The sequence below is a fragment of the Myodes glareolus genome, chromosome 6, assembly GCF_982192425.1.
Source record: "Myodes glareolus chromosome 6, mMyoGla1.1, whole genome shotgun sequence".
NCBI lineage: Eukaryota > Metazoa > Chordata > Mammalia > Rodentia > Cricetidae > Myodes > Myodes glareolus.
Genome location: NC_142031.1, coordinates 39,733,703 through 39,747,598, shown reverse-complemented (window position 1 = coordinate 39,747,598; position 13,896 = coordinate 39,733,703). Strand labels below are relative to the sequence as shown.

General features: G+C 45.0%; 1 protein-coding gene, 1 long non-coding RNA gene and 1 pseudogene across 5 annotated transcripts in view; all 3 read left to right on the top strand.

Annotated features, from left to right (window-relative positions):
• Positions 1-7,411, top strand: part of St3gal5 (ST3 beta-galactoside alpha-2,3-sialyltransferase 5) — a 53,243-nt gene extending 45,832 nt beyond the window's left edge. For all 4 annotated transcript variants that reach the window (XM_048458789.3, XM_048459539.3, XM_048414773.3 and 1 more), the window contains exons 5-7: positions 2,082-2,268; positions 3,875-4,033; positions 6,166-7,411. In XM_048458789.3, coding sequence (XP_048314746.3) covers positions 2,082-2,268; positions 3,875-4,033; positions 6,166-6,414 — 595 coding nt within the window. In that variant the 3' untranslated portion in view covers positions 6,415-7,411. The remainder of the gene's footprint in view (positions 1-2,081; positions 2,269-3,874; positions 4,034-6,165) is intronic.
• A 2,086-nt stretch (positions 7,412-9,497) lies between these two features.
• On the top strand, positions 9,498-12,273 carry LOC148121717 (uncharacterized). Its single transcript, XR_015738098.1, has 2 exons — positions 9,498-9,959; positions 11,661-12,273. It is a non-coding gene; the product is annotated as an uncharacterized LOC148121717 (long non-coding RNA).
• On the top strand, positions 10,751-10,940 carry LOC148121718 (Nuclear RNase P; annotated as a pseudogene).
• Positions 12,274-13,896: the final 1,623 nt, after the last annotated feature.

Here is a 13,896-nt window from a genome sequence, read left to right as displayed (position 1 = left end):
AGGGGCTGCAGCAAGGTGCAGTCGGTGAATGATTACGTGTTCAAAGGGACAAGGAAAAGAAAGTAGGAGGGCGCAGAAGGGAGCTACAGACCACAGAGAGCAGGAGCAGAGCGGGCTAGGCTTGTGGAGGTCGGTGGCATGTGACCGCTGCCGTACACTCAGGCTTTTTGTTGCCTTGCAGTGTTAAGTGCTTTCTTCTCAGAGTAACACCAGTGGGTGGTGTTGTCATCCCTAGCAGATGGGGGGGGCGGGGGGCGGCGAGAACCAGTGCTGGCAGTGCAGACCTTCAGTTCCGGGACAGAGGTGGCTAGAGGAGGCTGCACCTCAGACTGGCTCTGAAGGATAGCAGTGTGTGTATTCTCAGAAAGGAGTCAGGTTGGGACGGCTGAGTGAGGAGCCCTGCCTAGTGTAAGGAGGGAGCTAAGATAGCTGGGAGGGACCAGAAAAGAGGCTTGATGCCCTGGGGTGGCAGGACTAGGGCATGAGGACTTCAAGGGCTCCTTGCACAGAGAGGCTCCAGTGTGCCAGGGACAGTGGAGGGCGCTTGGAGCCTTTTTAGGAAGACAAAGATTGGCTAAGAGCATTTTTGTTCTCATAATTTTGTGGGACTAATACAAATCATTTCATTGACCTTCTCCCAGCTTCCCTGGTTGACCCCACACTTTCCATTTGTATTTTCCCTGGATCTATACAGATGCCCTTGGCTCTTGAGGCTTCCTCTGTACGCCCAGCATACTTTTCCATCGGAAATGCATTAAGGGGCAAGGGAAGCAGCTTAGTGCATAAGGCTCTTGCTGCAGGATGGGAGTTCAGGTCTCCAGTGCCTGAGTAAACACCAGGCAGGCATGACAGTCAGCCTGTAGATTCCATGCTCCATTAGTCCAGGCTCAGAAGGCAGAGGCAGGCTGGCTACCTAGACTAGCCATACTGGTGAACTTTGGCTTCAATACAGAGACCTTGTTTCAAGCAATAAGTTGGAGAGCATTTGAGGAAGACTCCCCATGTCAACCCACTCATGCATGTGAGGGGAGGGGAGAAGTGGAGAGGCACTGACTCCACCTAACCTGCTAGACATCTGAGCTTGGTGTAGACTGTCAGTCTCATCCCCTCGTGATCCACATGGCTGTCACCCTGTGACATCATCAAACCTATCATACCACAGATGTTACCAGCCCAGGAAAAGAACATAATCTGAAGTTCAGAACGGGGTTTCTGTCAGATACACACTGCTTTAGGCTATCATAAAATTGGAAGATTTTAAGTTGAGCTGTTAAAGATCAGATATCGTCTGTACTGTTCCTCTCTCCTGCTCCTGTTTGAAAGTTGCAATAGCAAGCACTAAGAACTTGAGTATGCCTTTCCTGAGAACAGAGACATGATACTCAGACTCAGAAAGTTAGTATAATGCAATTAATAAGTTGTATCTATACATTAGTACCTACAGACCTAATCTGTAGAGTTTATTTATATCAGCGGTGCCTTTCCTTTTCAAAACAGAAGAAGGAAAACAGTCTGGCCCAGTGGCGTGCTCCGCATTTAACTGTCCTGTCCAGTAGCCAGTTTTAATGACCAAGGGATTGGGTGTTAAAGATCAGGAAGGGGAAGTAGCATGAGATAGCAAGGTTAGACACACTATGTGGTTGACATTTTTATGAGATTTCAGAAGACCGTTAATCAGCTGGGCACAGTGCATAACTCTGTAACCTCAAGTACTCAGGAGACTTTGGAATTCTGGCAAGAACTCTTCATTATCTGAGCAAATGGGAGACTTTCAAAGAAAGTAATATCCAGGAAAGCCCCAAGTGTTATGTTTGGATTAGCTTAAAATACCAGGACGTGACAGAACTGCCTAAGTTGACAGTCTCGGGTTATGTCCTGGTGTTCCAGCATGGGCTTGAGGCCGTGTTCAGCCAGCGCCCTGAAGGGTAGTGCTGTGCAGACCCCTGAGGTCACTGGGAGGGACACCTACTCCAACAGTGTCCTGATTCATGAAGGCCGTAGCATAGGATACTGGGATGTCACACAGTGTGACAAGATTATTAATGACTTCCTTTGTCAATTGTTCCTTTTTGTTTGACTAGGTTAAACAGTGCACCAGTTGAGGGTTATTCTGAACACGTTGGAAACAAAACCACCATAAGAATGACCTACCCAGAGGGCGCCCCGCTGTCAGAGGTGGAGTACTACGCCAATGACTTGTTCGTTACCGTTTTATTCAAAAGTGTTGATTTCAAGTGGCTTCAAGCAATGATAAAAAATGAAACTCTGGTAAGCCCTCAGAATTCTTCTGGAAATCCGGCATTGGTAAAAGTGAGGGCAACTTAGATTGAAATTATGGACTTTTATTTTTAAATATTCACAGTAGAATACATACTTCTGTGTGGTCTTTGAAATGATATTCTCCCTCTTTGTAGAAATCTCTCAGAACTCCCCTGCACATTTGCTTCAGAACCTGATTAAGACTTGGCACATGGAACTGAAAATGTAACTTGGTCTGTGGAGTGCTCGCCTAGCATGCACAAGGCCTGGGTTCATTCCCTATTACCATGTGGCACCTATATTCTCAGTACTTGGGAGGTGGCGGCAGGAGGCTAAGCTCCAGACCATCCTCAGATATGTAGAGTTTGAGGCCAGCCTGGGCTACATGAGACCCTGTCTTAGAAACAAGCAAATAAATAAGTAAACCAAAACTACAAAAAGAATTTTTTGTGAAATTGGTGTTATCACTAAAAGGCAGCATCGACTGTAAGACCATGCTTTCTATTCTGAGGCTGATTACCTTGTTCTGCAGACATGGACTGAATGACTTTCAGTTAGTTCAAGAAGTGAGATCTGCTGTATGAATGTAAACTGTGCTGAAGTTTATACAAATAACCACCCCAAAGATGTTCTCCAAAATGCTGTGGGCAGGATCCTCTCATTGGAGTAAATCCAAAGCATCCTTGAAGGGCAGCAGCAGTGGCCTCCACTCGCTCAGCTCCCTCTTGTTGGTCTTTCCCATAATCAATTAATACTGCTTTGTAGTCCCATGCATTAAAGTAAAATAATTTTCAGAGGTCAGTTATCAAGTTGGTAATAAATAACTATCTTCAAAACTAACAGGACAGGGTGCACGGAGATGGCTCAGAGGGTGAAGGTGCCTGCCACCATGCCTGGCACCCCAGGTTCAACCCCTGGGAGGCACATGGTAGAAAGAGAGAACTGATTCCCAGAGATCATCCTCCAGCCTCCATGCAAGTGCTATGACAACACACACACATACACACACACACATGCATATAATATGTGGTTAAGTAGACATTCTTTTTAATTTAGTAGGCCGTACCACATGATGGAACAGTTTACATGTCCCGAGCCTGGTTCTCTGCGGATGATTGTGACCTTCTGGATTTTTCTATTGCATAGAATTTCTGGTGGGAAAATGAAGTGACCTCTAGTCAGTTGCTAAGCAATTTTATGAGACTAGGAAATAAAGTCAGTGGAAAGTGGGTATGCAGTGAGAACCCATCCAACAAGGCACTCCCCACACTTACCACCCTAAGTCGAGCCTGTTAACTGACCTTCCCTGGGAACGCTGTAGATTGTAAAAGAGCCCTGGCTCAGGTCATCCTTGGGGAATTTCTTCCTCAAACAAGCAAGTTGGTTCTGTCATTTCTGTTCAGGGCTGCACCAGCTTTGTAATTTGCAAGTTTCAGGGTTACATTATTGGGCGGAAGTACTGGATTTCCATGCATTTTGATGACTGTGCTCAGGGTTCAGGGTACAGGGCCAGCTGGAGTTGTGCTCGTGACCTTGGCATGATTAACCATCTTACCCTCTGCTGCCAGGATGACATTAGTAAGATCCCTAACGATTGCTTGCATTCTTTCCTTAGCCATTTTGGGTTCGGCTCTTCTTTTGGAAGCAGGTGGCAGAAAAAATCCCACTCCAGGCCAAACACTTCAGGATTTTGAACCCAATTATCATCAAAGAAACTGCCTTTGACATCCTTCGGTACTCAGAGCCTCAGCTGAGATTCTGGGGCCAAGACAAGGTATATTTGTTACTGCTCAATTAACTGTTCTCCGTGTACAAGAGAAAATATGTTGTTTTGTGCAGGCTCATCTATACCCCTAGAAGCATTTCTAGTAGGGAAACCTACTCATTGACCAGACAAGTCCACGTGTGATTATTGTTCCGCCCCTTGGTGCTCAGTTTTCTCGTTTGGTTGAATTAGCCTTCTTCTAGTGTACTCTTTAGTACAGTAACACTTATGTTACTGAAATGTTAAGTAAGGCATCTTGGGCCCAGGGCCACATTCAACTGCCAGACACAAAGAGGCACTTCGCGACTCTGAAAAGGTTCTGTATATTGTATGTCTGTAAGATGCTAGGACTTGGTAGCTACCAGTGCTTCACAGATGATGACAGATGAAGTCAGCCCCTAAGATCGTGCTTTCCGGTCTGGCCCCACACCAGACACTCAGGCTTCCTTAGTCAGTGTTATGATCTGTACATGGGGATATTTTCAAAGTTATCCAGATAAATTGAGACCCTTTGTGTTCTAGGTTTCTGTTGGGTAGGTTGTTAACCTGCAATTAGCATGTGCTGCCAGAAGGGAGTGGTGTGGGAAATGGTTTTATTGTATCTTGGCCCATGTCTTTACAACTTTGAAGCCTGCCTGGTCAACAAAGTGAGTTGCAGGGCAGCCAGGACTACACAGAGAAACTCCATCTAAAACAACAACAACAAAAAACAAAAAACAAAAAAAAAACACTAAGTATTTATAAAATTATAGTACATGTATAAAGCATGCGTGAAATACCAAAGAGTAACAGTACATGTGGGTCTTAGTCCCAGGTGCCTTGCTGTGTATGAACCTGAAACATTTCTGGGCTCACACACTGCAGATGCGGGAAATGGCCTGCGATTGGCCCAGCAGCAGCCCTCAGGACCGTTAGCCACAAGCTCTCGGGGCTTGTCTTATGGTGCTGTTTTTACCCAAAACTTCAGTGAAGATCCAGAAAGCTTGTGCCAGGCTTGCACATCCCAGGAGGCATGGCAGGATGCTAGGCAGACAGAGGGTGTGCCAACAGTGAGAAGCAAAAATAGGATGAGCCTTAGGCCTGCTGAGCCAGAGTTAGTTGAATCTATTTTGAAAGGGGTAAATGCAGCCAGGCAGAGTGACACATGTAATCCAGCACTCCACAGGCTGAAGCAGGAGGTCGTGGTGTAGAAGCCAGCGTGGGTTACATGGCAGGACCCTATCTTCAACAACAGCAACCAGACAGGGATGAGCGTGACGGCGCATGCTGCGTAACATAGGAGTTCAGGCCCGGGCCCACAGGGAGAAGAAGAGAACCAACTCCTGAAAGTTGTCCTCTGACCTCCAGGCATGTAAAGAGACATGTCTGTCCAAGTGCTCATGCGTATACACACACACGCACACATACATTTATACATCTTAAAAATATAAAAAGATAGTTGAGTTAGTTAATTATAATTTAAAAATCAAGGAAGAATAAATGTCCTTAATTCAGGTCTGGTTTAACTGCTGTCTGTATAAAAATGGTCTAGGAACAGCAAATTGTGACATTAGTGGGACACTAGCAGCAAGTAGGTATATGGGAGAAATGAGAATTTAATAAGGGAGAATGTGTCCCACAGGAGGGATGGGATCCACAAACCATGCCCTGGGAAGGACCACGGAAGGTCCTCTCTGAAGTAGACCTGATAGATCCTTACAGCACATATACAAATAACACACAGACCCAGCAGGTTATATTTAAGAATATACGTGTGTGTGTGTATGTGTATGTGTGTGTGTGTGTGTGTGTGTGTGTGTATGTATGTATGTATGCATGCATGCAGTAACAACTAGTGAAAAAAGAGGCTGTGAAATTGCAGGAGAGCAGGGAAGTGTATGTGGGAGGTTTGGAGGGAAGAAAGAGAAGGGGGAAAATGTAATTATATTATAATTTCAAAAATTTAAAAATAGCCTGGTGTAGTGGTGCTTACCTTTAAGCCCAGCACTTGGTGAGCAGAGGCAGGTAGATCTCTGTGAGTTCCAGGACAACCAGAGAGCTACATAATGAAACTCTGTCTGAAAAAATAAAAATTAAAAATGAGTTAAAGTATTACTTTTTAAAATGAATGAATGGACTAAGTTGGTCTGTGTTGTTTGCAGAACATCCCCACGATCGGTGTCATTGCCATCGTCTTAGCCACACATCTGTGTGATGAAGTCAGCTTGGCAGGTTTTGGATATGACCTCAGTCGACCCAGGATTCCTCTGCATTACTTCGACAGTCAGTGCATGAGTGCCATGAACTTTCAAGTCATGCACAATGTGACCACAGAGACCAAGTTCCTCCTGAAGTTGATCAAGGAGGGAGTGGTGAAGGACCTCAGTGGGGGCATCCATTGTGAATTTTGAGCACAACAAACCTCAATTGGAAATGCAGCTGGGACCGGTGGTGAAGCCTCCACTTCCACTCACCCTGCAGCTGCTTGATGGGCAGCTGCTGTTTTTAAACTTTTCATTAAAAAAGAAAAGAAAAAAAAAGCACCAACAAAATTTAGCTCTTCCCACATCTTTGCCCTATTTATTTGAAGTCAGTGTTGGGTTTTGCACATTTTTATAAGTTAATTTTAAGAATGGGATTGGAAAGACTTTTCAAAGAGAATCATATCAAATGATCCTTAATTGTATTATAAGGAAATAATTTAACTTGCAAGCACTGTATGCATGTCTTCTGCACAGTGAGCAGCAGGTGATGAGGTGGGAGCAGAGGGCTCTCTGGCTCTTTGATGACGGTCATGGTGCCTGATTCTGGATTCTGCTGCTCTGTTTGGAAGAACTGATGGCAGAGAAACTCCCTACTTCTTGAATTGAAGGGCTTACTCATGACCACTGGCAGCCGCAGGAGGTCGGGACCACTAGACAAGTTCATAGCCCCTTTCTGCCAGTTCGTCTTAGACTCATGGCAATCAGCCAGAGCAGCTGGCCTGGGGGTTGCTGGCTGGTGAGACACTGTTTGCTGAGTCCTGTGAAGTTGCCTCATACTGAAGAAGCCTTGTCTCTCCACACCATCAGGATACTTTTAAACTTCTAGAGATTTTTTTTTCTTCCTTTCCAAAGCACTTACATGTTACTTAAGATACTGCTGTTTGTCTGAGGTGGTACATTGAAATTATGACAATGCCTCAGTTATCCAGAGCCATGGGGAATGACCCCTTCCAGGGATGATCACATTTCTGAAGCACTGGAGTGAGATCCTCCCATTGTTACAACTTGTTTATTTGAAAGAAAAAGGAAGAAAGAAAGGAAGGAAGGAAGAAAGAAAGGATTTTTCAAATGCCTGACAGTGTATACCAAACAATGTCAAAAAAAGAAAGAAAGAAAAAAGATTAAAAGCTTCTTCAGAACCCTCTGTGATCTAGTTACTTTGAGTGTTTGTTCCTTCATTTGTTCATTTTAGGAAAATCTCTTTTCTCTGCTAAGTGGAACCCTCGCCCTGGATGCTGCCTGTGAGGACAGAGTTGGGGCACCTCACTCCCTAGCTCTTTGATTCAAGTCAAGGGCCCCTCTGGTGATGGGTGTCGTAGTTATTTTTCAACACTGTGACAAAATTTCATGACCAAGGCAACTTATTAAAAGGAAGCATTTAATTTGGGGCTCAGGGTTTCAGAGGGTGAGTCCATGACCATTGTGATGAGGAACTCGGGAGCAAAGCGGCAAGCATGGTGCTAGAGGGGTCGCTGAGAGCTTGGATCTTGCTCCACAAACATGAGGCAGAAGGTGCTGAACTGGGAACGGGGTCTTTTAAACCTCAAAACCCACCCCAGCGACACAGCTTCTAATCCTTCCCAGACAGTTCCACCAACGGGGCAAAGCATTCAAATAATGAGCCTGTGGAGACCATTCCCATTCAAACCACCTCTGAGTTACAGGCTGCCTTGCCCTGAAGCTCTAGCTTGCCTTTTAGTGACCTGGTGTCAGAAGGTGTGGGCAGCTGTTCCACACCCATCTGCTGTGCCTTTTTTCTGTAGTCTGTCCCTGCCCATGTTCCCTGACATCTCTCTCAATTCACTCCACTGCCATGCAGCCCCAGGGAAACCTGTCCACAGTGCATTTTAACACTTGTCCTGTCTCCCTTCTGAGTGTTGGGAAAGGGGACAAGTCATATCAACACAAAACCCCATCTCTAGGACTGTAGGCTACAGCTCAGAGGGACTGCAAAGCAAAATAGTGTTGTATTTCTCTGGGGTTTTTTGTCTCTTTTGGCTTCTACTTTGGAAGATGCTATTTGCTGATATGGGATTCCCCTCTGTATGCTGTGAAAATGTTTTACTACCATTGGTTAATAAAAGAAGCTGCTTTGGCCTATAGCAGGGCAGAATATAGTCAGGCTGGAAAAGATATAGAGAGAGAATAGGCAGAGTCAAAGAGACACCATGTAGCTGCTGAAGGAGACAGAGGCCCCAGAACCTTACCTACCGGTAAAATACAAAATAATAGGAATAGGTTAATTTAAGATGTAAGAGTTAGTTAACAAAATGCCTGAGCTAATAGGCCAAGCAATGTTGCAATTAATATAATTTCCTTGTGATTATTTCAGGTCTGGGTGGCCAGGAAACAAATGAACAGTCTCCTACTACAATTTGCTTATATGACAGTGTTTCTAAACTTCTAGTTCCATGACTTATTAGAAAACATTCTAGCTTGAGCACCACACAGCCCCACCCTATAGCAAGAACCACAAAGATATATATATATCGATTGAGGAGTGCTGGGGAGAACACGCTCATGGGATTGAGGGAGCTGGGAATCAGCCACACACTGATTCACACCACCTGACTCAAGTCTTCACAATCCAAGAGAGTATGTGACTCCTCTCTCCCGTTTTAAGAGATCATGTCCACAGGCAAGAAGCCATGCCTTAAAGCAGGTACCCCAAAGCTACTGACAGAATAAATCCCTACAGCACTTCCCCTTTTGGTCTAAATAAGAAGGTTCTATACCTATACCTATACAAAACCTATATACAATAAGAAAAATTGTTGAGTATTGTCCAGGAGAAAGAGTAATAACATATACAAAAAATAGAGCTACAACCAACAAGAATAACATCAAAGAAAAAACACATACTATATGTCCAGGCTATAGGTAATAGGCAAATACCAGAGATTATTCTAATAGCTGTCCTATTCTGAAGGTCTAAGTCTTGTACCTAATATGCCTTAGCTAAAGTAAGAGGATAGTGACTTGTCATCTAGTCTTCAACCCCATCAAAGATTCAAGAAGGAAAATAATATTACCTGAGTAAGCAGGAAGTATAAGCACAAAGTGCAAGCAAATGACTTCCAAACGATGCAAGAAATGACAGAAACAGCTGGCTACCTGGACAGTCACCCAACATCTCTCTGTAACATTGGGTCAACCAAGTTTGGCTCTAGACCTAGAATATCTGACAGACCATTTTCAGAAGCAAGAAAGTTCCAAAGACTGTCCTACCTGTTGGGAGCCACCTGGAGGCACAGGTGGTCCTGCAGTTTGGAGGTAGCCACGTGGGGCTGAGCAACCCTGCCTGCACCCTTGCTTGCACATGCTCAGACCAGCAGAATGGCATTAACCAATCAGGACAGCGTTCAAGCCGCTCCACCGTTTAAAAGCAGATGCCTCGGGACCCTACTTCCTCTCTCTAAGCTTTCTCTCGTCCCTGCTCTATCGTCCCTTCCCCCAATTTTCCTCAAGGGAATGCTCCAAATAAAGATGTGACCAGAGAAGGAATTCTCGTTTTTGGTGGGGTTCATTCCTGCTGGACAGGATGGCGCCCCGCAACTGGTGCTCGAAACTCCGGGACGCTGAGGGACCCTGACAACTACGCCGGGGGACCCTGAGAAAGCCCGGGAGAAAAAGCCAAGATCAGACACCAGCACAGAGAGCCTTGAATTTCAGAACTCTGAGAACATGGAGCGGTGAGTGACGTCGCTTGAAATCCCCAGAAAGGGGAGGAAAAGAAATGTAAAAAGGAATTTCAAAGGATAGGCCTAAATAGAAAAGAAAATACAAAAAAAAAAAAATCAAAGTTAAGGTATCTGAAAGAAGGTACAGAAAGCAACGGGGAAGAAAAATCCCTTAAGTTCAGTGCAGGAGGAATGTAAACAGCAGCAAAAAAGGCGAGGTAACTAAGGCGGGACTTTGAGGACGATGGGGTACGGGAGACCGCGGCTTCCGCTCCCTCTCCGTCCACCTGCGTACTCGCTGATAGAGACTGGAGGCAACAGTCTCGTAGGGAGGCAAACTTGATCACTGCCTTCCCTGTTCTTAAAGAGCCACAGAGCTTTTGGAGGTGATTTTCGCCTAATTTTGTTAAGAGAGCTCAGTCTCTGTCTCTCACGTACAAAAAACTTTAATTTTTGACTGAGAAAGACAAGCTGCTTGATCGTGCTGAGAGTGCTGGCGGCAGCCGGCCCGCCTTTGAGCGGTAATGCCTGATTAGAAACACGGAAGTGGGCCAGGCACGGTGGTGCACACCTGTGATCCCAGCTACTCAGGAGGGAGACGCAACCAGTTGCTGGCGGGGAGTTTGCTGGAGGCCTGCGAATAGCCAGGTCGCGGGCGGGCTAAAGTCCGTGTGACATCAGAGGCCTTCTGGCGGGGCTATGGTTTTTGGAGGACTTTTTCAGCACCTGAGCGGACTCGCCTGACTGAGGCGGAAGCTGCGTGGTGAGCAGCGGCGCCATAGAAGGCAAAGAGGAGCTGAATCGGCTCTGCGGAAAAACTGTGTTTCCATAGCAACATGGGCGAGCGGGGAGGTGAGTTCCCAGAGAACGGGGCTCTGCGCGCGGGCGGACCGGGCAGGAGAAGCCCCTCCACGGGTGGGCGGATGCCCCCCCTCGCCGGAGCTTGAAAAAGACTCACAGCCGGCGGTGCGAGTTCATTGCCTGAGGTGAAACGGCCAGCCCGCGCACGGCCCGGGGCGGAGCCATGCCTTTGGGCCATGCGGAGCGCGCCATTATGGGCTTCAGAGGCGGAGCTGTGGCAGCCGCCGCCGTCCGCTGCTGCCGCCCTCAGCCAAGGTCGCCAAGAATTCAGTCAGATAAAAACATTTGTCGCCAAAAATTCAGTCAGATAAAAACATTTATCCCCCCAAACATCGCCCCTTTGTCAGCAGGAAGTAGCCAGATGATCGACGTCCATTCTCCCTCAAAGAACTGGTCCTAATTATCATAATAAAGGCGCGTCAACCTGGTTATCATTACCTATTGCCCCTGGCAACGGATGAAATAAACAATGTTACCTAGAGGTTTTTCCATCTGAATAGGGGAGCTGGAGAGATGGCTCAATGGTTAAGAGCATTGCCTGCTCTTCCAAAGGTCATGAGTTCAATTCCCAGTGACAACTGCTTTGGTTTTTAAACAATAGAGGGGGACTACACTACCAGTGACAGCTTCCCCCAGAGAAAGGATTTCTCTTGCATTCTATACACTTAATTTTTAATTCAAAATTTTGCTGGTACAGGCAAACAAGATTTGCTTTTTGAAACAGAGACCTGCAGATCTCTAAGTTCAAAACCAGCCTACTTCCAGTACTGATTGTGCTGAATTTTTACACTGAGAGTTTTTAGTACTCTTAAATGTTAATTTGGGAGGAGAGTTTTGTTTATGTTTTTCTAGGAATGCTGACATACATCTGGATGCCAGCGAGACTGACAAGAGAGATAAAGAAGATGACTCAGTGGATGCTGAGTGTCCTGCTGTGGAAGATTCGTGCGGAGACAGCAGAGATGACCTTCTGGGCGGTGCCAAGAGCAGCTGTTTCACACCATCGACTTGAGCAACACCCTGTGCAACCTCTTATCTCTTAACAATTTTCTGACTGACTCTATTCTGCCTTTCTCCCTCCTTGGAGATGGGTGGGAGCAGAGATATCCTTGGCATGCTGCGTCTAGGTGGGGACCAGATTGGAAAATAGTTTTGCCTTATTGCTCTTAAAGACAATAATTAGGGGGAGATGTTGGGAGCCACCTGGAGGCACAGGTGGTCCTGCAGTTTGGAGGTAGCCACGTGGGGCTGAGCAACCCTGCCTGCACCCTTGCTTGCACATGCTCAGACCAGCAGAATGGCATTAACCAATCAGGACAGCGTTCAAGCCGCTCCACCGTTTAAAAGCAGATGCCTCGGGACCCTACTTCCTCTCTCTAAGCTTTCTCTCGTCCCTGCTCTATCGTCCCTTCCCCCAATTTTCCTCAAGGGAATGCTCCAAATAAAGATGTGACCAGAGAAGGAATTCTCGTTTTTGGTGGGGTTCATTCCTGCTGGACAGGATGGCGCCCCGCACCTACCCTGTCTTGGCAAGGTTCAGCAGTCTCTTCTTTGAAACCTGCTTGTCCAAATTGGACAATTTGCTTACTATCACTATCAGCAGTTAAGGTAAGGGCAGTTCTTTGCCTGATAGGCCAGTTTTGAAAAAAAAAAAAAACAAGCTCCATATGGAGTGTCTTCAGTGCCCCTCATTCTCTTGGAAGTCGAAGATTACCTATCTATGCAGATTACATCTCTGTGCATCTAGAGAACCTGATTAACGTATGTATGACAAACATGGGTGACTATTAACCTGTAATTCTTTTTTTGTTCTGCTTTGTTTTTGAGACAGGGTTTCTCTGTAGCCTTGGGGCCTTTCCTGGAACTAGCTCTTGTAGACCAGGCTGGCCTTGAACTCACAGACATCCACCAATCTCCCTCCAAAGTGTTGGGTTTAAAGATGTGCACCACCACCACCTGGCTTTAACCTGTAATTCTTAATGACCTATATAGCTTAAAGACTAAGGCCTCATATTATAAAAATAAACAATCTTTAAACAGATGTGCAGCATGAGAACAATGACCTCGAAATTGTAACATTGTATAAAATATCTTTATCAGAGGTAGAAATGTACATGACAAAAATATTCTTAATTTGTATCAATATACAGAATATCATAAGCAGAAGTAGAAATATACATACAGTATGACAAGAATAATTTTACACTTATGTATAAAACATTGTAAACAGAAATAGAAACTTACACAATATGATAGATATGATTTTGAATTTGTATGAGTATACAAATTATCTTAGAAATACAAAAAATAATTTCACATATAAATCAATATACAAGAATCTATATCAATATAAATTGTCTAAAACTAATAGTTGCTAAAAAATAGTTTACAAGTAGATACACTAATCTACCTTATTATTCTATCATAGTCTACCTATTCCCCTTTTTTCTTATCCAAAAGAGAATCCTGAGTCTAAACTTCATTGTTCCACCCACAACCCTATTGCAACATATAACCAGTTCCCAACAGATGACAATTATCCATAACCCTGAGAAAACAAAATCTGTTTGCTGTATGATAATGCTTTTGTACCCTGTAAAGATTTGTCACTCATTGGGTTAATAAAACTCTGATTGGCTAGTGGCCAGGCAGGAAGTATAGGAGGGACAACCAGAGTAGGAGAATTCTGGGAAGAAGAAAGGCAGAGAGTCAGTCACCAGTCTAATGAAGAGGAAGCAAGAGAATATCTTACTAAGAAAAGATAAGCCATGTAACTAAATATAGACAAGAATTATGGATTAATTTAAGTTGTAAGAGATAGTTGATAACTATGGGCCAGACAGTTTATAGTTAATATGAGCCTCTGTGTATTTATTTGAGACTGAATAACTGTGGGACTGGGCAGGACAGAAACTTCTGACTACGTCTGTTGGGAGAAGGGTTGTCATTTCCTTAGAATTGCTTCCTGCTGTCTAGTAGGCAATAGTATCACTATGGGATCCTGTTGCATGGCAGGTGAGAGACTGAGACAGGTAGGCATGCCATGCAGAGTGAGGTTGGATATTTAGTGGGTTATAGAAGGGAAAGG